General features: G+C 53.0%; 1 protein-coding gene across 1 annotated transcript in view; it reads left to right on the top strand.

The window, feature by feature from the left end:
- Positions 1 to 23,459, top strand: part of mrpl23 (mitochondrial ribosomal protein L23) — a 144,602-nt gene extending 121,143 nt beyond the window's left edge. The window contains exon 5 of the mRNA XM_020456135.2: positions 22,614 to 23,459. Within this exon, the coding sequence (XP_020311724.1) occupies positions 22,614 to 22,778 (165 nt within the window). The 3' untranslated portion in view covers positions 22,779 to 23,459. The remainder of the gene's footprint in view (positions 1 to 22,613) is intronic.
- Positions 23,460 to 23,980: the final 521 nt, after the last annotated feature.

Consider the following 23,980-nt stretch of genomic DNA (forward strand, 5'->3'; position numbering starts at 1 on the left):
AGAGGGAGACTGTGTGTGAGAGGGAGACTGTGTGTGTGTGTGAGAGGGAGACTGTGTGTGTGTGTGAGAGGGAGACTGTGTGGTGTGTGGTGAGGGAGGCTGTGTGTGTGTGTGAGAGGGAGGCTGTGTGTGTGTGAGAGGGAGGCTGTGTGTGTGTGTGAGAGGGAGGCTGTGTGTGTGTGTGAGAGGGAGGCTGTGTGTGTGTGAGAGGGAGGCTGTGTGAGGAGGGAGGCTGTGTGTGTGTGAGAGGGAGGCTGTGTGTGTGTGTGAGAGGGAGGCTGTGTGTGTGTGAGAGGGAGGCTGTGGTGTGTGAGAGGGAGACTGTGGTGTGAGAGGGCGACTGTGGTGTGAGAGGGAGACTGTGTGTGAGAGGGAGACTGTGTGTGAGAGGGAGACTGTGTGTGAGTGAGGGAGGCTGTGTGTGTGTGTGTGTGTGAGGGAGGCTGTGTGTGTGTGTGTGTGAGGGAGGCTGTGTGTGTGTGTGAGAGGGAGGCTGTGTGTGTGTGTGTGAGAGGGAGGCTGTGTGTGTGTGTGTGTAAGAGGGAGGGCTGTGGTGTGTGTGTGTGAGAGGGAGGCTGTGTGGTGTGTGTGAGGGGAGGCCTGTGTGTGTGAGAGGGAGGCTGTGTGTGTGTTGTGAGGGAGGCTGTGTGTGTGTGTGAGAGGGAGGCTGTGTGTGTGTGAGAGGGAGGCTGTGTGTGTGTGTGAGAGGGAGGCTGTGTGTGTGTGAGAGGGAGGCTGTGTGTGTGTGTGAGAGGGAGGCTTGTGTGTGTGTGTGAGAGGGAGGCTTGTGTGTGTGTGTGAGAGGGAGGCTGGTGTGTGAGAGGGAGCGTGTGTGTGTGTGGTGAGATGGGACTGGTGTGTGTGTGTGTGAGAGGGAGACTGTGTTGTGGTGGTGTGAGGGAGGCTGTGTGTGTGTGTGTGAGAGGGGAGGCTGTGTGTGTGTGTGAGAGGGAGACTGTGTGTGTGTGAGAGGGGGACTGTGTGTGTGTGAGAGGGAGACTGTGGTGTGTGAGAGGGAGACTGTGTGTGTGAGAGGGAGACTGTGTGTGTGAGAGGGAGACTGTGTGGTGTGAGAGGGAGGCTGTGGTGTGTGTGTGTGGAGGGAGGCTGTGTGTGTGTGGTGTGTGAGAGGGGAGGCTGTGTGTGTGTGTGTGTGAGGGAGGCTGTGTGTGTGTGTGTGTGTAGGGAGGCTGTGTGTGTGTTGTGAGATGGGAGGCTGTGTGTGTGTGTGTGAGAGGGAGCTGTGTGTGTGTGTGTGTGTGTGTGTGAGAGGGAGGCTGTGTGTGTGTGAGAGGGAGGCTGTGTGTGTGTGAGAGGGAGGCCTGTGTGTGTGTGTGAGAGGGAGGCTGTGTGTGTGTGTGTGTGAGAGGGAGGCTGTGTGTGTGTGTGAGAGGGAGGCTGTGTGTGTGTGAGAGGGAGGCTGTGTGTGTGTGTGAGGGAGGCTGTGTGTGTGTGTGAGGGAGGCTGTGTGTGTGTGTGAGAGGAGGCTGTGTGGTGTGTGAGAGGGAGGCTGTGTGTGTGTGTGAGAGGGAGGCTGTGTTGTGAGAGGGAGGCTGTGTGTGAGAGGGAGACTGTGTGTGGTGTGGTGAGAGAGGGAGCTGTGTGTGTGAGAGGGAGGCTGTGTATGTGTGAGAGGGAGAGCTGTGTGTGTGTGAGAGGGGAGGGAGGCTGTGTGTGTGTGAGAGGGAGGGAGGCTGTGTGTGTGTGGAGGGAGGGAGGCTGTGTGTGTGAGAGGGAGACTGTGTGTGTGAGAGGGAGACTGTGTGTGTGTGTGAGAGGGAGACTGTATGTGTGAGAGGGAGGCTGTGTTGTGTGTGTGTGTGAGAGGGAGGCTGTGTGTGTGTGTGAGAGGGAGACTGTGTGTGTGTGAGAGGGAGACTGTATGTGTGAGAGGGAGGCTGTGTGTGTGTGTGTGTGAGAGGGAGGCTGTGTGTGTGTGTGAGAGGGAGACTGTGTGTGTGTGAGAGGGGGACTGTGTGTGTGTGAGAGGGAGACTGTGTGTGAGAGGTAGACTGTGTGTGTGTGTGAGGGAGGCTGTGTGTGTGTGTGAGAGGGAGGCTGTGTGTGTGTGTGTGAGAGGGAGGCTGTGTGTGTGTGTGAGAGGGAGGCTGTGTGTGTGTGTGTGTGTGAGAGGGAGGCTGTGTGTGTGTGTGAGAGGGAGGCTGTGTGTGTGTGTGTGTGTGAGAGGGAGACTGTGTGTGTGTGTGAGAGGGAGACTGTGTGTGTGTGTGAGAGGGAGACTGTGTGTGTGTGTGAGAGGGAGACTGTGTGTGTGTGAGAGGGAGGCTGTGTGTGTGTGAGAGGGAGGCTGTGTGTGTGTGAGAGGGAGGCTGTGTGTGTGTGAGAGGGAGGCTGTGTGTGTGTGAGAGGGAGGGAGGCTGTGTGTGTGTGTGAGAGGGAGGCTGTGTGTGTGTGAGAGGGAGGCTGTGTGTGTGTGAGAGGGAGGCTGTGTGTGTGTGAGAGGGAGGCTGTGTGTGTGTGAGAGGGAGGCTGTGTGTGTGTGTGAGAGGGAGGCTGTGTGTGTGTGTGTGAGAGGGAGGCTGTGTGTGTGTGAGAAGGAGGCTGTGTGTGTCTGTGTGAGAGGGAGGCTGTGTGTGTGTGTGTGTGTGTGAGAGAGAGGGAGGCTGTGTGGGTGTGTATGCGTGTGTGAGTGAGAGAGACTGTCAGAGACAGAGAGAGACTGTCTGAAGCAATACAAACATATTGCATATTGCCCAGCCCTAACTGCAGGCACACAGGCAGGCAGGTGTGGTAAGCTAGATACTTTAAGCTGTAACAGATGTAACAGACTGCCCTGCAGCCTAATGCATCCTGGACCAGAGATGGGCTGGTGTAGCGTACCAACTAAATAATATATAGCCTCCTCTGCCCCTGAGAGTGAGAGGGGGACTGTGTGTGTGTGAGGGAGACTGTGTGTGTGTGTGTGTGAGAGGGAGACTGTGTGTGTGTGAGGGAGACTGTGTGTGTGTGAGGGAGACTGTGTGTGTGTGTGTGTGAGGGAGACTGTGTGTGTGTGTGTGAGAGAGGGATACTGTGTGTGTGTGAGGGAGACTGTGTGTGTGTGAGGGAGACTGTGTGTGTGTGAGGGAGACTGTGTGTGTGTGAGAGGGAGGCTGTGTGTGTGTGTGTGTGTGTGAGGGAGGGAGACTGTGTGTGAGGGAGACTATGTGTGAGGGAGACTGTGTGTGAGGGAGACTGTGTGTGTGTGTGAGGGAGACTGTGTGTGTGTGTGAGGGAGACTGTGTGTGTGTGTGAGGGAGACTGTGTGTGTGTGAGGGAGACTGTGTGTGTGTGTGAGGGAGACTGTGTGTGTGAGAGGGAGACTGTGTGTGTGTGAGAGGGAGACTGTGTGTGTGTGAGAGGGAGACTGTGTGTGTGTGAGAGGGAGACTGTGTGTGTGTGAGAGGGAGACTGTGTGTGTGTGAGAGGGAGACTGTGTGTGTGTGAGAGAAAGACTGTGTGTGTGTGTGAGAGGGAGACTGTGTGTGTGTGAGAGGGAGACTGTGTGTGTGTGTGAGAGGGAGACTGTATGTGTGTGAGAGGGAGACTGTGTGTGTGTGTGAGAGGGAGACTGTGTGTGTGTGAGAGAGGGAGACTGTGTGTGTGTGAGAGAGGGAGACTGTGTGTGTGAGAGGGAGACTGTGTGTGTGTGTGAGAGGGAGACTGTGTGTGTGTGTGTGTGTGAGAGGGAGGCTGTGTGTGTGTGTGTGTGTGTGTGTGTGAGAGGGAGGCTGTGTGTGTGAGAGGGAGACTGTGTGTGTGTGAGAGGGAGACTGTGTGTGTGTGAGAGGGAGACTGTGTGTGTGTGAGAGGGAGACTGTTTGTGTGTGAGAGGGAGACTGTGTGTGTGTGAGAGGGAGACTGTGTGTGTGTGAGAGGGAGACTGTGTGTGTGTGAGAGGGAGACTGTGTGTGTGTGAGAGGGAGACTGTGTGTGTGTGAGAGGGAGACTGTGTGTGTGTGAGAGGGAGACTGTGTGTGTGTGAGAGGGAGACTGTGTGTGTGTGAGAGGGAGACTGTGTGTGTGTGAGAGGGAGACTGTGTGTGTGGTGAGAGGGAGACTGTGTGTGTGTGAGAGGAGACTGTGTGTGTGTGAGAGGGAGACTGTGTGTGTGTGAGAGGGAGACTGTGTGTGTGTGAGAGGGAGACTGTGTGTGTGTGAGAGGGAGACTGTGTGTGTGAGAGGGAGACTGTGTGTGTGTGAGAGAAAGACTGTGTGTGTGTGTGTGAGAGGGAGACTGTGTGTGTGTGAGAGGGAGACTGTGTGTGTGTGTGAGAGGGAGACTGTATGTGTGTGAGAGGGAGACTGTGTGTGTGTGTGTGAGAGGGAGACTGTGTGTGTGTGAGAGAGGGAGACTGTGTGTGTGAGAGGGAGACTGTGTGTGTGTGTGAGAGGAAGACTGTGTGTGTGAGAGGGAGACTGTGTGTGTGTGTGTGTGAGAGGGAGACTGCGTGTGAGAGGGAGACTGTGTGTGTGTGTGAGAGGGAGACTGTGTGTGTGTGTGTGAGAGGGAGGCTGTGTGTGTGTGTGAGAGGGAGGCTGTGTGTGTGTGTGAGAGGGAGGCTGTGTGTGTGTGTGAGAGGGAGGCTGTGTGTGTGTGTGAGAGGGAGACTGTGTGTGTGTGAGAGGGAGACTGTGTGTGTGTGAGAGGGAGACTGTGTGTGTGTGTGAGAGGGAGACTGTGTGTGTGAGAGGGAGACTGTGTGTGTGTGAGAGGGAGACTGTGTGTGTGTGAGAGGGAGACTGTGTGTGTGAGAGAGGGAGACTGTGTGTGTGTGTGTGTGTGTGAGAGGGAGACTGTGTGTGTGTTTGTGTGAGAGGGAGACTGTGTGTGTTTGTGTGAGAGGGAGACTGTGTGTGTGAGAGGGAGACTGTGTGTGAGAGGGAGACTGTGTGTGTGTGTGAGAGGGAGACTGTGTGTGTGTGTGAGAGGGAGACTGTGTGTGTGTGAGAGGGAGACTGTGTGTGTGTGAGAGGGAGGCTGTGTGAGAGGGAGGCTGTGTGTGTGTGAGAGGGAGGCAGTGTGTGAGAGGGAGACTGTGTGTGTGTGAGAGGGAGGCTGTGTGTGTGAGAGGGAGGCTGTGTGTGTGAGAGGGAGGCTGTGTGTGTGAGATGGAGACTGTGTGTGTGTGAGAGGGAGACTGTGTGTGTGAGAGGGAGACTGTGTGTGTGAGAGGGAGACTGTGTGTGTGAGAGGGAGACTGTGTGTGTGAGATGGAGACTGTGTGTGTGTGAGAGGGAGACTGTGTGTGTGAGAGAGGGAGGCTGTGTGTGTGTCTGTGTGTGAGAGGGAGGCTCTGTGTGTGAGAGGGAGGCTGCGTGTGTGTGTGTGTGAGAGGGAGGCTGTGTGTGTGTGTGTGTGTGTGTGTGAGAGGGAGGCTGTGTGTGTGTGTGAGAGGGAGGCTGTGTGTGTGTGTGAGAGGGAGGCTGTGTGTGTGTGAGAGGGAGGCTGTGTGTGTGTGAGGGAGGCTGTGTGTGTGTGAGGGAGGCTGTGTGTGTGAGAGGGAGGCTGTGTGTGTGAGAGGGAGGCTGTGTGTGTGTGAGAGGGAGGCTGTGTGTGTGTGAGAGGGAGACTGTGTGTGTGAGATGGAGACTGTGTGTGTGTGAGATGGAGACTGTGTGTGTGTGAGAGGGAGACTGTGTGTGTGTGTGAGAGAGGGAGGCTGTGTGTGTGTGTGTGTGTGTGTGTGTGTGTGTGTGTGTGTGTGTGTGTGTGTGTGTGTGTGTGTGTGTGTGTGTGTGTGAGAGGGAGGCTGTGTGTGAGAGGGAGGCTGTGTGTGAGAGGGAGGCTGTGTGTGAGAGGGAGGCTGTGTGTGAGAGGGAGGCTGTGTGTGAGAGGGAGGCTGTGTGTGAGAGGGAGGCTGTGTGTGAGAGGAGGCTGTGTGTGAGAGGGAGGCTGTGTGTGAGAGGGAGGCTGTGTGTGTGTGTGAGAGGGAGGCTGTGTGTCTGTGTGTGTGTGTGTGAGAGGGAGGCTGTGTGTGTGAGAGGGAGGCTGTGTGTGTGAGGGAGGCTGTGTGTGTGTGTGTGTGTGTGTGTGTGAGAGAGGGAGGCTGTGTGTGTGTGAGAGGGAGGCTGTGTGTGTGTGTGAGAGGGAGGCTGTGTGTGTGTGAGTGAGAGGGAGGCTGTGTGTGAGAGGGAGGCTGTGTGAGAGGGAGGCTGTGTGTGTGTGAGAGGGAGGCTCTGTGTGTGTGTGTGAGAGGGAGGCTCTGTGTGTGTGTGTGAGAGGGAGGCTGTGTGTGTGTGTTGTGTGAGAGGGAGGCTTTGTGTGTGTGTGTGTGAGAGGGAGGCTGTGTGTGGGTGTGTTTGAGAGGGAGGCTGTGTGTGTGAGAGGGAGGCTGTGTGTGTGTGGGTGTGTTTGAGAGGGAGGCTTTGTGTGTGTTGTGTGGTAGAGGGAGGCTGTGTGTGTGTGTGTGAGAGGGAGGCTGTGTGTGAGAGGGAGGCTGTGTGTGTGTGTGTGTTGTGAGAGGGAGGCTGTGTGTGTGTGTGTGTGAGAGGGAGGCTGTGTGTGTGTGTGTGTGTGTGTGATAGGGAGGGTGTGTGGTGTGTGTGTGGTGAGGGAGGCTCGGTGTGTGTGTTGTTTGTGTTGTGTGTGTGAGAGGGAGGCTGTGAGTGTGAGAGGGAGGCTGTGAGTGTGAGAGGGAGGCTGTGTGTGTGTGAGAGGGAGGCTGTGTGTGTGTGTGAGAGAGGGAGGCTGTGTGAGTGTGTGAGAGGGAGGGTGTGTGTGTGTGTGTGTGTGTGTGTGTGTGTGTGTGTGTGTGAGAAGGAGGCTGTGTGTGTGTGTGTGAGAAGGAGGCTGTGTGTGAGAGGGAGTGTGTGTGTGTGTGTGTGTGTGTGAGAGGGAGGCTGTGTGGATGTGTATGCGTGTGTGAGTGAGAGAGACTGTCAGAGAGAGAGAGAGACTGTCTGAAGCAATACAAACATATTGCATATTGCCCAGCCCTAACTGCAGGCACACAGGCAGGCAGGTGTGGTAAGCTAGATACTTTAAGCTGTAACAGACTGCCCTGCAGCCTAATGCATCCTGGACCAGAGATGGGCTGGTGTAGCGTACCAACTAAATAATATATAACCTCCTCTGCCCCTGAGAGAGAGAGGGAGACTGTGTGAGAGGGGGACTGTGTGTGTGTGAGAGGGGGACTGTGTGTGTGTGAGAGGGAGACTGTGTGTGTGTGTGAGAGGGAGACTGTGTGAGAGGGGGACTGTGTGTGTGTGAGAAGGGGACTGTGTGTGTGTGTGTGTGAGAGGGAGACTGTGTGTGTGTGTGTGTGTGAGAGGGAGACTGTGTGTGTGTGAGAGGGAGACTGTGTGTGTGTGAGAGGGAGACTGTGTGTGTGTGAGAGGGAGACTGTGTGTGTGTGAGAGGGAGACTGTGTGTGTGTGAGAGGGAGACTGTGTGTGTGTGAGAGGGAGACTGTGTGTGTGTGAGAGGGAGGCTGTGTGTGAGAGGGAGACTGTGTGTGTGTGAGAGGGAGACTGTGTGTGTGAGAGGGAGGCTGTGTGTGTGTGTGTGTGTGTGTGTGTGAGAGGGAGGCTCTGTGTGTGAGAGGGAGGCTGCGTGTGTGTGTGTGTGAGAGGAGGCTGGTGTGTGTGTGTGTGTTGTGAGAGGGAGGCTGTGTGGTGTGTGAGAGGGAGGCTGTGTGTGTGTGTGAGAGGGAGGCTGTGTGTGTGTGTGAGAGGGAGGCTGTGTGTGTGTGAGAGGGAGACTGTGTGTGTGAGATGGAGACTGTGTGTGTGTGAGAGGGAGACTGTGTGTGTGTGTGAGAGAGGGAGACTGTGTGTGTGTGTGAGAGAGGGAGGCTGTGTGTGTGTGTGAGAGGGAGGCTGTGTGTGTGAGGGAGGCTGTGTGTGTGTGTGAGAGGGAAGCTGTGTGTCTGTGTGTGTGTGTGAGAGGGAGGCTGTGTGTGTGTGTGAGAGAGGGAGGCTGTGTGTGTGAGAGGGAGGCTGTGTGTGTGAGAGGGAGGCTGTGTGTGTGAGGGAGGCTGTTGTGTGTGTGTGTGTGTGTGAGAGGGAGGCTGTGTGGTGTGTGTGTGTGAGAGGGAGCTGTGTGTGTGTGTGTGAGAGGGAGGCTGTGGTGTGTGTGTGTGTGAGAGGGAGGCTGTGTGTGTGTGTGTGTGAGAGGGAGGCTGTGTGTGTGTGTGTGTGTGTGTGAGAGGAGGCTGTGTGTGTGTGTGAGAGGAAGGCTGTTTTTGTGTGTGGGTGAGAGGGAGGCTGTCTGTGAGAGGGAGGCTGTGTGTGTGTGTGTGTGAGAGGGGAGGCTGTGTGTGTGTTGTGTGAGAGAGGGAGGCTGTGTGTGTGTGTGTGTGTGTGTGTGTGTGTGTGTGTGTGTGTGTGTGATAGGGAGGGTGTTGTGTGTGTGTGTGTGTGAGAGAGGGAGGCTGTGTGTGTGTGTTTGTGTGTGTGTGTGTGTGTGTGTGTGTGTGTGTGTGTGTGTGTGTGTGTGTGTGTGTGTGTGTGAGAGAGGGAGGCTGTGAGTGTGAGAGAGGGAGGCTGTGAGTGTGAGAGGGAGGCTGTGAGTGTGAGAGGGAGGCTGTGAGTGTGAGAGGGAGGCTGTGAGTGTGAGAGGGAGGCTGTGAGTGTGAGAGGGAGGCGGTGTGTGTGTGTGAGAGGGAGGCTGTGTGTGTGTGTGTGAGAGGGAGGCTGTGTGTGTGTGGTGAGAGAGGGAGGCTGTGTGAGTGTGTGTGAGAGGGAGGTGTGTTGTGTGTGTGAGGAGGAGGCTGTGTGTGTGTGTGGTGTGTGTGTGTGGTGAGAAGGAGGCTGTTTGTGTGTGTGTGAGGGGAGGCTGTGTGTGGTGTGTATGCGTGTGTGTGAGTGAGAGAGACTGTCAGAGAGAGAGAGAGACTGTCTGAAGCAATACAAACATATTGCATATTGCCCAGCCTAACTGCAGGCACCAGGCAGGCAGTGTGTGGTAAGCTAGATACTTTAAGCTGTAACAGATGTAACAGACTGCCCTGCAGCCTAATGCATCCTGGACCAGAGATGGGCTGGTGTAGCGTACCAACTAATAATATATAACCTCCTCTGCCCCTGAGAGAGAGAGGGAGACTGTGTGAGAGGGGGACTGTGTGTGTGTGAGAGGGGGACTGTGTGTGTGTGTGAGAGGGGACTGTGTGTGTGTGAGAGGGGGGACTGTGTGTGTGTGAGAGGGAGACTGGTGTGTGTGTGTGTGTGAGAGAGGGAGACTGTGTGTGTGAGTGAGAGGGAGACTGTTGTGTGTGTGTGTGAGAGGGAGACTGTGTGTGTGTGTGTGTGTGTGTGTGGTGTGGGTGTGTGTGTGTGTGTGTTGTGTGAGAGGGAGACTGTGTGTGTGTGTGTGTGTGGGTGTGTGGTGTGAGAGGGAGACTGTGTGTGTGTGAGAGGGAGACTGTGGTGTGTGAGAGGGAGACTGTGTGTGAGAGGGAGACTGTGTGTATGTGTGTGAGAGGGAGACTGTGTGTGTGTGTGAGAGGAGACTGTGTGTGTGGAGAGAGGGAGACTGTGTGTGTGTGTGTGAGAGGGAGACTGTGTGTGTGTGAGAGGGAGACTGTGTGTGTGTGTGAGAGGGAGACTGTGTGTGTGTGTGAGAGAGGGAGACTGTGTGAGTGTGGTGAGAGGGAGGCTGTGTGTGTGTGTGTGAGTGTGTGTGAGGGAGGCTGTGTGTGTGTGGAGGGAGGGAGGCTGTGTGTGTGTGAGAGGGAGGCTGTGTGTGTGTGAGAGGGAGGTGTGTGTGTGTGAGAGGGAGACTGTGTGTGTGTGAGAGGGAGACTGTGTGTGTGTGAGAGGAGACTGTGTGTGTGTGTGAGAGGGAGACTGTGTGTGGTGAGAGGGATGCTGTGTGTGTGTGTGTTAGAGGGAGGCTGTGTGTGTGTGTGTGTGTGTGTGAGAGGAGGCTGTGTGTGTGTGTGTGTGTGTGTGAGAGGGAGGCTGTGGTGTGTGTGGTGTGTGTGTGTGAGAGGGAGGCTGTTGTGTGTGTGTGTGTGTGAGAGGGAGGCTGAGGTGTGTGTGTGTGTGTGTGTGAGAGGGAGGCTGTGTGTGTGTGTGAGAGGGAGGCTGTGTGTGTGTGTGAGAGGGAGGTGTGTGTGTGGTGTGTGAGAGGGAGGCTGTGTGTGTGTGTGTGAGGAGGGAGGTGGTGTGTGTGTGTGTGAGAGGGAGGCTGTGTGTGAGAGGGAGGCTGGTGTGTGTGTGTGTGTGTGAGAGGGAGGCTGTGTGGTGTGGTGTGTGTGTGTGAGAGGGAGGCTGTGTGTGTGTGTGAGAGGGAGGCTGTGTGTGTGTGAGAGGGAGGCTGTGTGTGTGTGAGAGGGAGGCTGTGTGTGTGAGAGGGAGGCTGTGTGTGTGTGAGAGAGGGAGACTGTGTGTGTGTGTGTGAGAGGGAGGACTGTGTGTGTGTGTGAGAGGGAGACTGTGTGTGTTGTGTGAGAGGGAGACTGTGTGTGTGTGAGAGAGGGAGACTGTGTGTGAGTGTGTGTGAGAGGGAGGAGGGTGTGTGTGAGGTGTGTGTCTGTGAGAGGGAGGCTGTGTGTGTGTGTGTGTGAGAGGGAGGCTGTGTGTGTGTGTGTGAGAGGAGGCTGTGTGTGTGTGTTGTGTGTGTGAGAGGGAGGCTGTGTGTGTGGTGTGTGTGTGATAGGGAGGGTGTGTGTGAGAGAGGGAGGCTGTGTGTGTGTGGTGTGTGTGTTGTGGTGTGTGTGTGTGTGTGTGTGTGTGTGTGTGTGTGTGTGTGTGAGAGAGGGAGGCTGTGAGTGTGAGAGGGAGGGTGTGTGTGTGTGAGAGGGAGGCTGTGTGTGTGTGTGGTGTGTGTGAGAGGGAGCTGTGTGTGTGTGTGTGTGAGAGAGGGAGGCTGTGTGAGTGTGTGAGAGGGAGGCGGTGTGTGTGTGTGTGTGTGTGTGAGAGGGGGCTGTGTGTGTGTGTGTGTGTGTGTGTGTGTGGTGTGTGTGTGTGTGTGTGAGAAGGAGGCTGTGTGTGTGTGTGTGTGAGAAAGAGGTGTGTGTGTGTGTGTGTGAGAGGGAGGCTGTGTGGGTGTGTATGCGTGTGTGAGTGAGAGAGCGGATGTCGAGAGAGAGAGAGAGAGACTGTCTGAAGCAATACAAACATATTGCATATTGCCCAGCCCTAACTGCAGGCACACAGGCAGGCAGGTGTGGTAAGCTAGATACTTTAAGCTGTAACAGATGTAACAGACTGCCCTGCAGCCTAATGCATCCTGGACCAGAGAGAGATGGGCTGGTGTAGCGTACCAACTAAATAATATATAACCTCCTCTGCCCCTGAGAGAGAGAGAGAGACTGTGTGAGAGGGGGACTGTGTGTGTGTGAGAGGGGGGGACTGTGTGTGTGTGAGAGGGGGACTGTGTGTGTGTGAGAGGGAGACTGGTGTGTGTGTATGTGAGAGAGGGAGACTGTGTGTGTGTGAGTGAGAGGGAGACTGTGTGTGTGTGAGAGGGAGACTGTGTGTGTGTGTGTGGAAGGGAGACTGTGTGTGTGAGAGGAGAGAGACTGTGTGTGTTGTGTGTGTGAGAGGGAGACTGTGGTGTGAGAGGGAGAGAGCTGGTGTGAGAGGGAGACTGTGTGTGTGTGAGAGGGAGACTGTGTGTGTGTGAGAGGGAGACTGTGTGTGTGTGTGAGAGGGGAGACTGTGTGTGTGTGTTGAGAGAGACTGTGTGTGTGTGTGAGAGGGAGACTGTGTGTGTGTGTGAGAGGGAGGCTGTGTGTGTGTGTGTGAGAGGGAGGCTGTGTGTGTGTGTGTGTGAGAGGGAGGCTGTGTGTGTGTGTGTGTGAGAGGGAGGCTGTGTGTGTGTGTGTGTGTGAGAGGGAGGCTGTGTGTGTGTGTGTGAGGGAGGCTGTGTGTGTGTGTGAGAGGGAGGCTGTGTGTGTGTGTGGTGAGAGGGAGGCTGTGTGTGTGTGGGTGTGTGTGAGAGGGAGGCTGTGGGTGTGTGTGTGTGTGTGTGTGTGAGAGGGAGGCTGTGGTGTGTGTGTGTGTGTGTGTGTGAGAGGGAGGGTGTGTGTGTGTGTGTGTGTGAGAGGGAGGTGTGTGTGTGTGGAGAGGGAGGCTGTGGTGTGTGTGGTGTGAGAGGGAGGCTGGTGTGTGTGTGTGTGAGAGGGAGGCTGTGTGTGTGAGAGGGAGGCTGTGTGTGTGTGTGAGAGGGAGGCTGTGTGTGTGTGAGAGGGAGGCTGTGTGTGTGTGAGAGGGAGGCGTGTGTGTGTGTGAGAGGGAGGCTGTGTGTGTGTGTGAGAGGGAGGCTGTGTGTGTGTGTGTGAGAGGGAGGCTGTGGTGTGTGTGTGTGTGTGTGAGAGGGAGGCTGTGTGTGTGTGTGTGAGAGGGAGGCTGTGTGTGTGTGTGTGTGTGAGAGGGAGGCTTGTGTGTGTGTGTGTGTGTGAGAGGGAGGCTGTGTGTGGTGTGTGTGAGAAGGAGGTGTGTGTGTGTGTGTGTTGTGTGTGAGAGGGAGGCTTGGTGTGTGTGTGTGTGTGTGTTGGTGTGTGTGTGTGAGAGGGAGGGTGTGTGTGTGTGTGTGTGTGAGAGAGGGAGGCTGTGTGTGTGTGTGTGTGGGTGTGTGTGTTGTGTGTGTGTGTGGTTGTGTTGTGATAGGGAGGGTGTGTGTGTGTGTGTGTGTGTGAGAGAGGGAGGCTGTGTGTGTGTGTGTGTGTGTGTGTGTGTGTGAGAGAGGAGGCTGTGAGAGGGAGGCTGTGAGTGTGAGAGGGAGCTGTGTGTGTGAGAGGAGGCGTGAGTGTGAGAGGGAGGCTGTGAGTGTGAGAGGGAGGCTGTGAGTGTGAGAGGGAGGCTGTGAGTGTGAGAGGGAGGCTGTGAGTGTGAGAGGGAGGCTGTGAGTGTGAGAGGGAGGCTGTGAGTGTGAGAGGGAGGCTGTGAGTGTGAGAGGGAGGCTGTGTGTGTGTGAGAGGGAGGCTTTGTGTGTGTGTGTGTGAGAGGGAGGCTGTGTGTGTGTGTGAGAGAGGGAGGTGTGTGAGTGTGTGAGAGGGGGCTGTTGTGTGTGTGTGTGTGTGAGAGGGAGGCTGTGTGTGTGTGTGTGAGAAGGAGGCTGTGTGTGTGTGTGTGTGAGAAGGAGGCTGTGTGTGTGTGTGTGAGAGGGAGGCTGTGTGGGTGTGTATGCGTGTGTGAGTGAGAGAGACTGTCAGAGAGAGAGAGAGACTGTCTGAAGCAATACAAACATATTGCATATTGCCCAGCCCTAACTGCAGGCACCAGGAGGCAGTGTGTGGTAAGCTAGATACTTAAGCTGTAACAGAGTAATGTAACAGAGCCTGCAGCCTAATGCATCCTGGACCAGAGATGGGCTGGTGTAGCGTACCAACTAAATAATATATAACCTCCTCTGCCCCTGAGAGAGAGAGGGAGACTGTGTGAGAGGGGGACTGTGTGTGTGTGAGAGGGGGACTGTGTGTGTGTGAGAGGGAGACTGTGTGTGTGTGTGTGTGTGAGAGAGGGAGACTGTTGTGTGTGAGTGAAGGGGAGGACTGTGTGGTGTGTGTGAGAGGGAGACTGGTGTGTGTGTGTGTGTGTGTGTGTGTGTGTGTGTGTGTGAGAGGGAGACTGTGTGTGTGTGTGTGGTGTGTGTGTGTGTGTGAGAGGGAGACTGTGTGTGTGTGAGAGGGAGACTGTGTGTGTGTGAGAGGGAGACTGTGTTGTGTGAGAGGGAGACTGTGTGTGTGTGAGAGGGAGACTGTGTGTGTGAGAGGGAGACTGTGTGTGTGTGTGAGAGGGAGACTGTGTGTGTGTGTGAGAGGGAGACTGTGTGTGTGTGAGAGAGGGAGACTGTGTGTGTGTGTGTGAGAGGGAGACTGTGTGTGTGTGTGAGAGGGAGACTGTGTGTGTGTGTGATGAGAGGAGACTGTGTGTGTGTGTGTGAGAGGGAGACTGTGTGTGTGTGTGAGAGGGAGACTGTGTGTGTGTGAGAGAGGGAGACTGTGTGTGAGTGTGTGTGAGAGGGAGGCTGTGTGTGTGTGTGAGTGTGTGTGAGAGGGAGGCTGTGTGTGTGTGAGAGGGAGGCTGTGTGTGTGTGAGAGGGAGGCTGTGTGTGTGTGAGAGGGAGACGTGGGTGTGTGTGTGAGAGGGGACTGTGGTGTGTGTGAGAGGGAGACTGTGTGGGTGTGAGAGGGAGAGACTGTGTGTGTGAGAGGGAGAGGAGACTGTGTTGTGTGTGTGTTAGAGGGAGGCTGTGTGTGTGTGTGTGGTGTGTGTGGGTGTGAGAGAGAGGGAGGCTGTGTGGTGTGGTGTGTGTGTGTGTGAGAGGGAGGCTGTGTGTGTGTGTGTGTGAGAGGGAGGGGCTGTGTGTGTGTGTGTGTTGGTGTGAGAGGGAGGCTGTGGTGTGTGTGGTGTGTGAGAGGGAGGCTGTGTGTGTGTGTGTGAGGGAGGCTGTGTGTGTGTGAGAGGGAGGCTGTGTGTGTGTGTGTGTGAGAGGGAGGCTGTGTGTGTGTGTGTGAGGGAGGCTGTGTGTGAGAGGGAGGCTGTGTGTGTGTGAGAGGGAGGCTGTGTGTGTGTGTGTGTGTGTGTGTGTGTGAGAGGGAGGCTGTGTGTGTGTGAGAGGGAGGCTGTGTGTGTGTGAGAGGGAGGCTGTGTGTGTGAGAGAGGGAGGGTGTGTGTGAGAGAGGGAGGCTGTGTGTGTGTGAGAGGGAGGCTGTGTGTGTGTGTGTGTGTGAGAGAGGGGAGGCTGTGTGAGTGTGAGAGGGGAGGCTGTGTGTGTGTGTGTGTGTGTGTGTGTGTGTGTGTGTGTGTGTGAGAAGGAGGCTGTGTGTGTGTGTGAGAAGGAGGCTGTGTGTGTGTGTGAGAAGGAGGCTGTGTGTGTGTGTGTGTGAGAAGGAGGCTGTGTGTGTGTGTGTGTGAGAAGGAGGCTGTGTGTGTGTGTGTGTGTGTGAGAGAGAAGGAGGCTGTGTGTGTGAGGGAGGCTGTGTGTGTGTGTGTGAGAGAGGGAGGCTGTGTGGGTGTGTATGCGTGTGTGAGTGAGAGAGACTGTCAGAGAGAGAGAGAGAGACTGTCTGAAGCAATACAAACATATGTCATATTGCCCAGCCCTAACTGCAGGCACACAGGCAGGCAGGTGTGGTAAGCTAGATACTTTAAGCTGTAACAGATGTAACAGACTGCCCTGCAGCCTAATGCATCCTGGACCAGAGATGGGCTGGTGTAGCGTACCAACTAAATAATATATAACCTCCTCTGCCCCTGAGAGAGAGAGGGAGACTGTGTGAGAGGGGGACTGTGTGTGTGTGAGAGGGGGACTGTGTGTGTGTGAGAGGGGGACTGTGTGTGTGTGAGGGGGACTGTGTGTGTGTGTATGTGAGAGAGGGAGACTGTGTGTGTGTGTATGTGAGAGAGGGAGACTGTGTGTGTGAGTGAGAGGGAGACTGTGTGTGTGTGAGAGGGAGACTGTGTGTGTGTGAGAGGGAGACTGTGTGTGTGTGTGTGTGTGAGAGGGAGACTGTGTGTGAGAGGGAGACTGTGTGTGTGTGAGAGGGAGACTGTGTGTGTGTGAGAGGGAGACTGTGTGTGTGTTGTGGAGGGAGAGACGTGTGTGTGTGTGTGTGTGAGAGGGAGGCTGTGTGTGTGTGTGTGAGAGGGAGACTGTGTGTGAGAGGGAGACTGTGTGTGTGTGAGAGGGAGACTGTGTGTGTGTGAGAGGGAGACTGTGTGTGTGTGTGAGGGAGACTGGAGACTGTGTGGTGTGTGTGAGAGAGACTGTGTGTGTGTTGAGAGGGAGGCTGTGTGTGTGTTGAGAGGGAGGCTGTGTGTGTGTGTGTGTGTGTGTGAGAGGGAGGCTGTGTGTGTGTGTGTGAGAGAGGGCTGTGTGTGTGTGAGAGGGAGGCTGTGTGTGTGTGTGTGAGAGGGAGGCTGTTGTGTGGTGTGTGGTGTGAGAGGGAGGCTGTGTGTTGTGTGTGTGAGAGGGAGGCTGTGTGGTGTGTGTGAGAGGGAGGGCTGTGTGTGTGTGTGTGTGTGTGTGAGAGGGAGGCTGTGTGTGTGTGTGTGTGTGAGAGGGAGGCTGTGTGGTGTGTGTGTGTGTGTGTGAGAGGGAGGCTGTGTGTGTGTGTGTGTGTGTGTGAGGGAGGCTGTGTGTGTGTGTGAGGGAGGCTGTGTGTGTGTGTGAGGGAGGCTGTGTGTGTGTGTGAGAGGGAGGCTGTGTGTGTGTGTGTGAGAGGGAGGCTGTGTGTGTGTGTGTGTGTGTGTGTGTGTGTGTGAGAGGGAGGCTGTGTGTGTGTGTGTGTGTGTGTGAGAGGGAGGCTGTGTGTGTGTGTGTGTGTGTGTGTGTGAGAGGGAGGCTGTGTGTGTGTGTGTGTGTGTGTGTGTGTGTGAGAGGGAGGGTGTGTGTGTGTGAGAGGGAGGCTGTGTGTGTGTGTGTGTGTGAGAGGGAGGCTGTGTGTGTGTGTGTGTGAGAGGGAGGCTGTGTGTGAGAGGGAGGCTGTGTGTGTTGTGTGTGAGAGGGAGGCTGTGTGTGTGAGAGGGAGGCTGTGTGTGTGTGAGAGGGAGGCTGTGTGTGTGTGAGAGGGAGGCTGTGTGTGTGTGTGAGAGGGAGGCTGTGTGTGTGTGTGTGTGAGAGGGAGGCTGTGTGTGTGTGTGTGTGTGTGAGAGGGAGGCTGTGTGTGTGTGTGTGAGAGGGAGGCTGTGTGTGTGTGTGTGTGTGAGAGGGAGGCTGTGTGTGTGTGTGTGTGAGAGGGAGGCTGTGTGTGAGAGGGAGGCTGTGTGTGTGTGTGTGAGAGGGAGGCTGTGTGTGTGAGAGGGAGGCTGTGTGTGTGTGAGAGGGAGGCTGTGTGTGTGTGAGAGGGAGGCTGTGTGTGTGTGTGTGAGAGGGAGGCTGTGTGTGTGTGTGTGTGAGAGGGAGGCTGTGTGTGTGTGTGTGTGAGAGGGAGGCTGTGTGTGTGTGTGTGAGAGGGAGGCTGTGTGTGTGTGTGTGTGAGAGGGAGGCTGTGTGTGTGTGTGTGTGTGTGTGAGAGGGAGGCTGTGTGTGGTGTGTGTGAGAGGGAGTCTGTGTGTGTGTGTGTGTGTGTGTGTGTGAGAGGGAGGCTGTGTGTGTGTGTGTGTGTGTGTGTGTGTGTGTGTGTGTGTGTGTGTGTGTGTGCGTGAGAGGGAGGCTGTGTGTGTGTGTGTGTGTGAGAGGGAGGCTGTGTGTGTGTGTGTGTGTGTGAGAGGGAGGCTGTGTGTGTGTGTGTGTGTGTGAGAGGGAGGCTGTGTGTGTGTGTGTGTGTGTGTGTGAGAGGGAGGCTGTGTGTGTGTGTGTGTGTGTGTGTGTGGAGAGGAGGCTGTGTGTGTGGTGTGTGAGAGGGAGGCTGTGTGTGTGTGTGTGTGTGTGTGAGAGGGAGGCTGTGTGTGTGTGTGTGTGTGTGTGAGAGGGAGGCTGTGTGTGTGTGTGTGTGTGTGTGTGTGAGTGAGAGGGGAGGCTGTGTGTGTGTGTGTGTGAGAGGGAGGCTGTCTGAAGCAATACAAAACACACCCTAAGGACAAAAAAGGAACAGCACATTAGATATCGCTGGATGGAATTGAGGAATCCATAGAATCAAACCACTTCTGGGAGAATTGGAATAAATGAAACAAAACCTCATCATGAGGAATTGGCTTTCCAAAATGGGGATATGTGGAGAAATCACTTTGCAAACCTCTACAGCAATATAACAAACAGCCCAGAACAAAAAGATATACAAGAAAAATGACAGATCCTTGAATCAGCAGTCAAAGACTATCAGAATCCTGTGGATACCCCAATTACAGAAGAAGAATTATTGGAAAAACTATGCACTCTCTAACCCAAAAAGGCCTGTGGTGCTGATGATATTTTAAATGAAATGATCAAATATACAGACCACAAATTCAAGCTCTTCAACATTATCCTCACTGCAGGTATTTCCCCTGATATTTGGAACCAGGGATTGATCACACCAATCTATAAAAATGGAGACAAATTTGAGCCAAATCATTATAGAGGAATTTGCTTTAACTAGGGGGAAATTCTCTGCAGTATTATAAATACAGACTACATCATTTTCTTGACGAACACAACGTCCTGAGCAGAAGGCAGATTGGATTTCTAAAAAATGATTGTTTCAACAGACCACATTTACACCCTCCACACTCTAATTGATCAACAAGTAAACCAAAACAAAGGCAAAATCTACTCGTGTTTTGTAGATTTCAAGAAAGTATTTGATTTAATTTGGCACAAAGGTATTTTTTTATAAACTAATAGAAAGTGCTATAGGGGGGGGGAAACATATGATTTTATTAAATCAATGTACACTAAAACAAATGTACGGTTAAAATTGGCAACAAGCAAACAGACTTCTCTCAGGGACGGGGACTGAAACAGGGCTGCCCAATAAGTCCAACACTCTTTAACATCTACATTAATGAATTGGCAAAAACATTAGAAGAATCGGCAGCACCTGGTTTCACCTTACACAACATTGAAATCAAGTGTCTGCTGTACGCAGATGACCTGGTGCTGCTGTCTCCCACTAAAGAGGGTTACAGCAGCACCCAAGATCATCTTCACAGGTTCTGTCAGACCTGGGCTCTGACCGTTAACCACAGGTTCTGTCAGACCTCGGGCTCTGACCGTTAACCACAGGTTCTGTCAGACCTGGGCTCTGACCGTTAACCACAGGTTCTGTCAGACCTGGGCTCTGACCGTTAACCACAGGTTCTGTCAGACCTGGGCTCTGACCGTTAACCACAGGTTCTGTCAGACCTGGGCTCTGACCGTTAACCACAGGTTCTGTCAGACCTGGGCTCTGACCGTTAACCACAGGTTCTGTCAGACCTGGGCTCTGACCGTTAACCACAGGTTCTGTCAGACCTGGGCTCTGACCGTTAACCACAGGTTCTGTCAGACCTGGGCTCTGACCGTTAACCACAGGTTCTGTCAGACCTGGGCTCTGACCGTTAACCACAGGTTCTGTCAGACCTGGGCTCTGACCGTTAACCTAAAAAACAAACAAATATAATGATATTCCATAAAAGGTCCAGAAATAAGGATGACAAATATAAATTCTATTTGCACACCAAAAACTACACATATCTAGGACTAAATATCAGCAACACAGGTAGCTTTCACATTGGTGTTGAATGACCTGAGAGACAAAGCACGTAGAGCATTCTATGCCATTAAAAGGAACATCAAAATCGAAATTCCAATTAGAATCTGGCTCAATTTTTTTTTTAAATCAGTTCTAGAACCAATTGCTCTATATGGTAGTGTAGTATGGGGTCCAATCTCTAATAATGAATTTACCAAATGGGACAAACATCCAATCGAAATACTGCATGCTGAGTTTTGCAAGACTGTGTTCCAAGTGCAAAGAAAAACTCCAAATAACACATGTAGAGCAGAATTGGGCCAATACCCCCTCCTCATTCCAATAGAAAAAAGAGCCATCAAATTTTACAACCATCTAAAAACAAGTGACCCCATAACATTCCATCACACAGTTCTACAATGTCAAGAGATGAAACAAGAGAAGATTCCCCCCAGCCAGCTGGTTCTGAGGCTCAGTTCACCAACCCAAACCAACCCCATAGAGCCTCAGGACAGCACTCTGAAAATCTGGCCCAACCAAATCATCACAAAACTAAAATATATCACCTATTGGAAAGACAGAACAAAAAAATCAAAGTGAACTTCAATGCTATTTGGCTCTAAACAGACAGTACATGGTGGCAGACTATCTGACCACTGTGACTGATAGAAAACTGAGGAAAACATTGACTAGGTACAGACTCAGTGAGAACAGTCTGGCTATAGACACCGGTCGTCACAGACAAACCTGGCTGCCCAGAGAGGACAGGCTGTGCTCACTCTGCTCCAGGGGAGAGGTAGAGACAGAGCTACATTTCCTATTACACTGTGACAAATACTCAGACCTAAGAGAATATTTCTTTCCCAAAATTATAATTCAATACAAAGAATTTGAAATATGTAGACTGACTGACTGACTGACTGACTGACTGACTGACTGACTGATTGACTCACTCACTCACTCACTCACTCACTCACTCACTCACTCTTATTGGTAAACACAAGCATAAAGCAAAATGCAGTGCTATCTGGCCCTAAATCGACAGTACACCATGGCTAACTATTTGACCATGGTTACTGATCAAAACCTTGACAAAGTACAGACTCAGTGAGCACAGCCTTGCCATTGAGAAGGGTAGACACAGGAAAACCTGGCTCCCTGTAGAGGAAAGGCTGTGCAACCACTGCACAACAGCAGAACCTGAGACGGAGCTGCATTTCCTGACAAAATATAAAACAATTAGAGAGTGTCATTTTCCCAAATTTGAAACCCTTATTCAAGGTTTCAAAGACCTCTTTGATGAGGATAGGCTACCGGTCCTGTTGGGGGAGGACGCAGAGAGCTGTGGGTTGGCAGCGCACTACATTGCTGCCTGTCATAAGATGAGGGACAGTGTCTGACAGACCAATCAACCTTCACCTACTGTATGCTTATTGTTACTGTTCAATGTGTGGTTATTTTGACCCTTGGTTATTGTTGTTACTGTTATTTACTGTTAATATTGTAAATATGGCAATATGTACATTGTTACGTCATGCCAATAAAGCGAATTGAATTGACTGTCTGTGAGAGAGAGACTGTCTGTGAGAGAGAGACTGTCTGTGAGAGAGAGACTGTCTGTGAGAGAGAGACTGTCTGTGAGAGAGAGACTGTCTGTGAGAGAGAGACTGTCTGTGAGAGAGAGACTGTCTGTGAGAGAGAGACTGTCTGTGAGAGAGAGACTGTCTGTGAGAGAGAGACTGTCTGTGAGAGAGAGACTGTCTGTGAGAGAGAGACTGTCTGTGAGAGAGAGACTGTCTGTGAGAGAGAGACTGTCTGTGAGAGAGAGACTGTCTGCGAGAGAGAGACTGTCTGCGAGAGAGAGACTGTCTGCGAGAGAGAGTCTGTCTGAGAGAGAGAGTCTGTCTGAGAGAGAGAGTCTGTCTGAGAGAGAGAGTCTGTCTGAGAGAGAGAGTCTGTCTGAGAGTGAGAGTCTGTCAGAGAGAGAGAGTCTGTCAGAGAGAGAGAGTCTGTCAGAGAGAGAGAGTCTGTCAGAGAGAGAGAGAGCGAGAGAGTCTGTCAGAGAGAGAGACAGAGACTGTCTGTGTATGGGAGAGAGAGACTGTCTGTGTCTGGGAGAGAGAGAGACTGTCTGTGTCTGGGAGAGAGAGAGACTGTTTGTGTGTGGGAGAGAGAGAGACTGTTTGTGTGGGAGAGAGAGAGACTGTTTGTGTCTGGGAGAGAGAGAGACTGCCTGTGTCTGGGAGAGAGAGAGACTGTCTGTGTCTGGGAGAGAGAGAGACTGCCTGTGTCTGGGAGAGAGAGAGACTGCCTGTGAGAGAGACTGTTTGTGAGAAACTGTCTGGGAGAGAGAGAGAGACTGTCTGGGAGAGAGAGAGAGACTATCTGTGTCTGGGAGAGAGAGACTGTCTGTCTGGGAGAGAGAGAGACTGTCTGTGTGTGGGAGAGAGAGAGAGACTGTCTGTGTGGGAGAGAGAGAGACTGCCTGTGTCTGGGAGAGAGAGAGACTGCCTGTGTCTGGGAGAGAGAGAGACTGTCTGTGTCTGGGAGAGAGAGAGACTGCCTGTGTCTGGGAGAGAGAGAGAGACTGTCTGTGTCTGGGAGAGAGAGAGACTGCCTGTGTCTGGGAGAGAGAGAGAGACTGTCTGGGAGAGAGAGAGACTGTCTGTGTCTGGGAGAGAGCGAGAGTCTGTCTGGGAGAGAGAGAGAGTCTGTCTGGGAGAGAGAGAGAGTCTGTCTGGGAGAGAGAGAGACTCTGTCTGGGAGAGAGAGAGACTCTGTCTGGGAGAGAGAGAGAGACTCTGTCTGGGAGAGAGAGAGACTGTCTGTTTGGGAGAGAGAGAGAGACTGTCTGTCTGGGAGAGAGAGAGACTCTGTCTGGGAGAGAGAGAGACTGTCTGTGTCTGGGAGAGAGAGACTGTCTGTGTCTGGGAGAGAGAGAGACTGTCGTTCTGTCTGTGGGAGAGAGACTGTCGTTCTGTCTGTGTGAGAGAGAGGCTGTCTGTGTGAGAGAGAGGCTGTCTGTGTGAGAGAGAGACTGTGTGAGAGAGAGACTGTCTGTGTGAGAGAGAGACTGTCTGTGTGAGAGAGAGACTGTCTGTGTGAGAGAGAGACTGTCTGTGAGAGAGAGACTGTCTGTGAGAGAGAGACTGTCTGTGAGAGAGAGACTGTCTGTGAGAGAGAGAGTCTGTCAGAGAGAGAGAGAGAGACTGTCTGTGAGAAAAACTGTCTGGGAGAGAGAGACTGTCTGTGTCTGGGAGAGAGAGACTGTCTGTGTCTGGGAGAGAGAGAGAGAATGTCTGTGAGAGAGACTGTCTGGGAGAGAAACTGTCTGGGAGAGAGAGACTGTCTGTGTCTGGGAGAGAGAGACTGTCTGTCTTGGAGAGAGAGAGAGACTGTCTGTGTCTGGGAGAGAGAGAGACTGTCTGTGAGGGAGAGATAAGCGATAGCTTTGGTGATAGAGAAAGGAGTTGGAGAAAGTCTGTCTACAGTCTATAGCACGCAAACATTTGTGTGTAACACCTCATGGGCCCTGTCTTGTCGGCTAAGTGAGTAGAGACCAAGGGCTTAGGGGAAAAGGGGTTGGTGGCGAGTTGCCAGTCTAACCCTCTCCCTCTGTGTCTCCAGGTGCAGCAGCAGACATTTGAGTTCCCTGACATCTTCACCGAGAAGGATGTGAAGTCAGCCGAGGGCTCGGTGGAGGAGATGCAGGAGAAGTTCATGGAGGATGAGAAACAGAGGCAGAAACCGGACCTTCGCAGGGGAGGGGTCACAGAGTGGTTCGGCCTCTAGAGAGAGAGTTTGTGTGTTAGGAGATATGCACTGCTGGTGTGTGGGTTTGTTTGTGAGAGAGTGTTAATATTGTGTGTCATCATGTACAGATTTTTATCTGCAACAAGTGCGTTTGGTGGAAACACCACAGATGGGAAAATTTGCATATTTTCTTTATGCATATTTTAGAATATTCGTATGAAAATCTGTCGCCAATTGGATGGAAACCTAGCTACTGTCATTGTAAGAATGGAACATGTGACCAATAGCTGTTCAGACATAATATTAATTGGTGAAATACAACGGAAAATAATTAAAATACAGTTTTTCAACATTTGAGACGTTCTCTATTGTCAGGTAACACCACTTATACCAGTGTTGATCGACCCTCGTCCTGGAGAACTAATGGGTATCCAGGATTTTGCTCTGAACCTGCTCTAACACACCCGATTCAACAAGCCACTCTTTTGATGAGAGTAGCTGAATCCTGCTGATTAACTGTCAAATCAGATGTGTTAGAGCAGAGCTAGAACAAAACCCTGCACCCCCAGTAGTTTTCAAACAGGAGAGTCGTCCACCTCTCCTTGACGGAGAAGGCTACTGTGTGGGAATGTGTTTTCAGTTCACCGCAATATGTCTGTGTGAGTGTTTTACTGTGAACTACTGTACAAGGAAAAGCTAATAAAAAGTAACTTGTCAACCCTCTGCTTACTGTTACATTTACTCTCTTTAGGCTACCACTGCTGTGTTTTTCCTTGGACTGGGCACTTCCAGTACCACGCTCCACACACACACAGTCCCATACAGCAACGGTGGTGCCAAAGTGGTCCAGTTATTGTGATAAAGTAATGAGCTGTGCTACGAGCTGGCAACGGACCAGAAGGATGAAAGCCGACTTACGGTAATAGGGCCTTAATAGGGTCCTTAAGGGAGGGTCAGAGTTGCGTCCCAAACGGCACCCTATTTTCCATGTAGTGCACCCATAAGGCTCTGGTCAAGATGAGTGCACTATATAAGGAGGTGGATGCCGTTTGGGACAGAGCCGGGGTATACTCTCCCAAGGCTGTCTAAGAACTGCCATTGTGGGATAAACCCAGGACCTTACTGAAACTGTCCTCCAGCCGTGACCACAAAATGGCAGCGTGTCCATGTGGGTTCCAGTCCTTCATACCTCAGTCCTCTGACCACACCGAGCCAACCGGACTATCGCCAGGGAGAATGTC

Source organism: Oncorhynchus kisutch, linkage group LG22 (assembly GCF_002021735.2).
Source record: "Oncorhynchus kisutch isolate 150728-3 linkage group LG22, Okis_V2, whole genome shotgun sequence".
Classification (NCBI taxonomy): domain Eukaryota; kingdom Metazoa; phylum Chordata; class Actinopteri; order Salmoniformes; family Salmonidae; genus Oncorhynchus; species Oncorhynchus kisutch.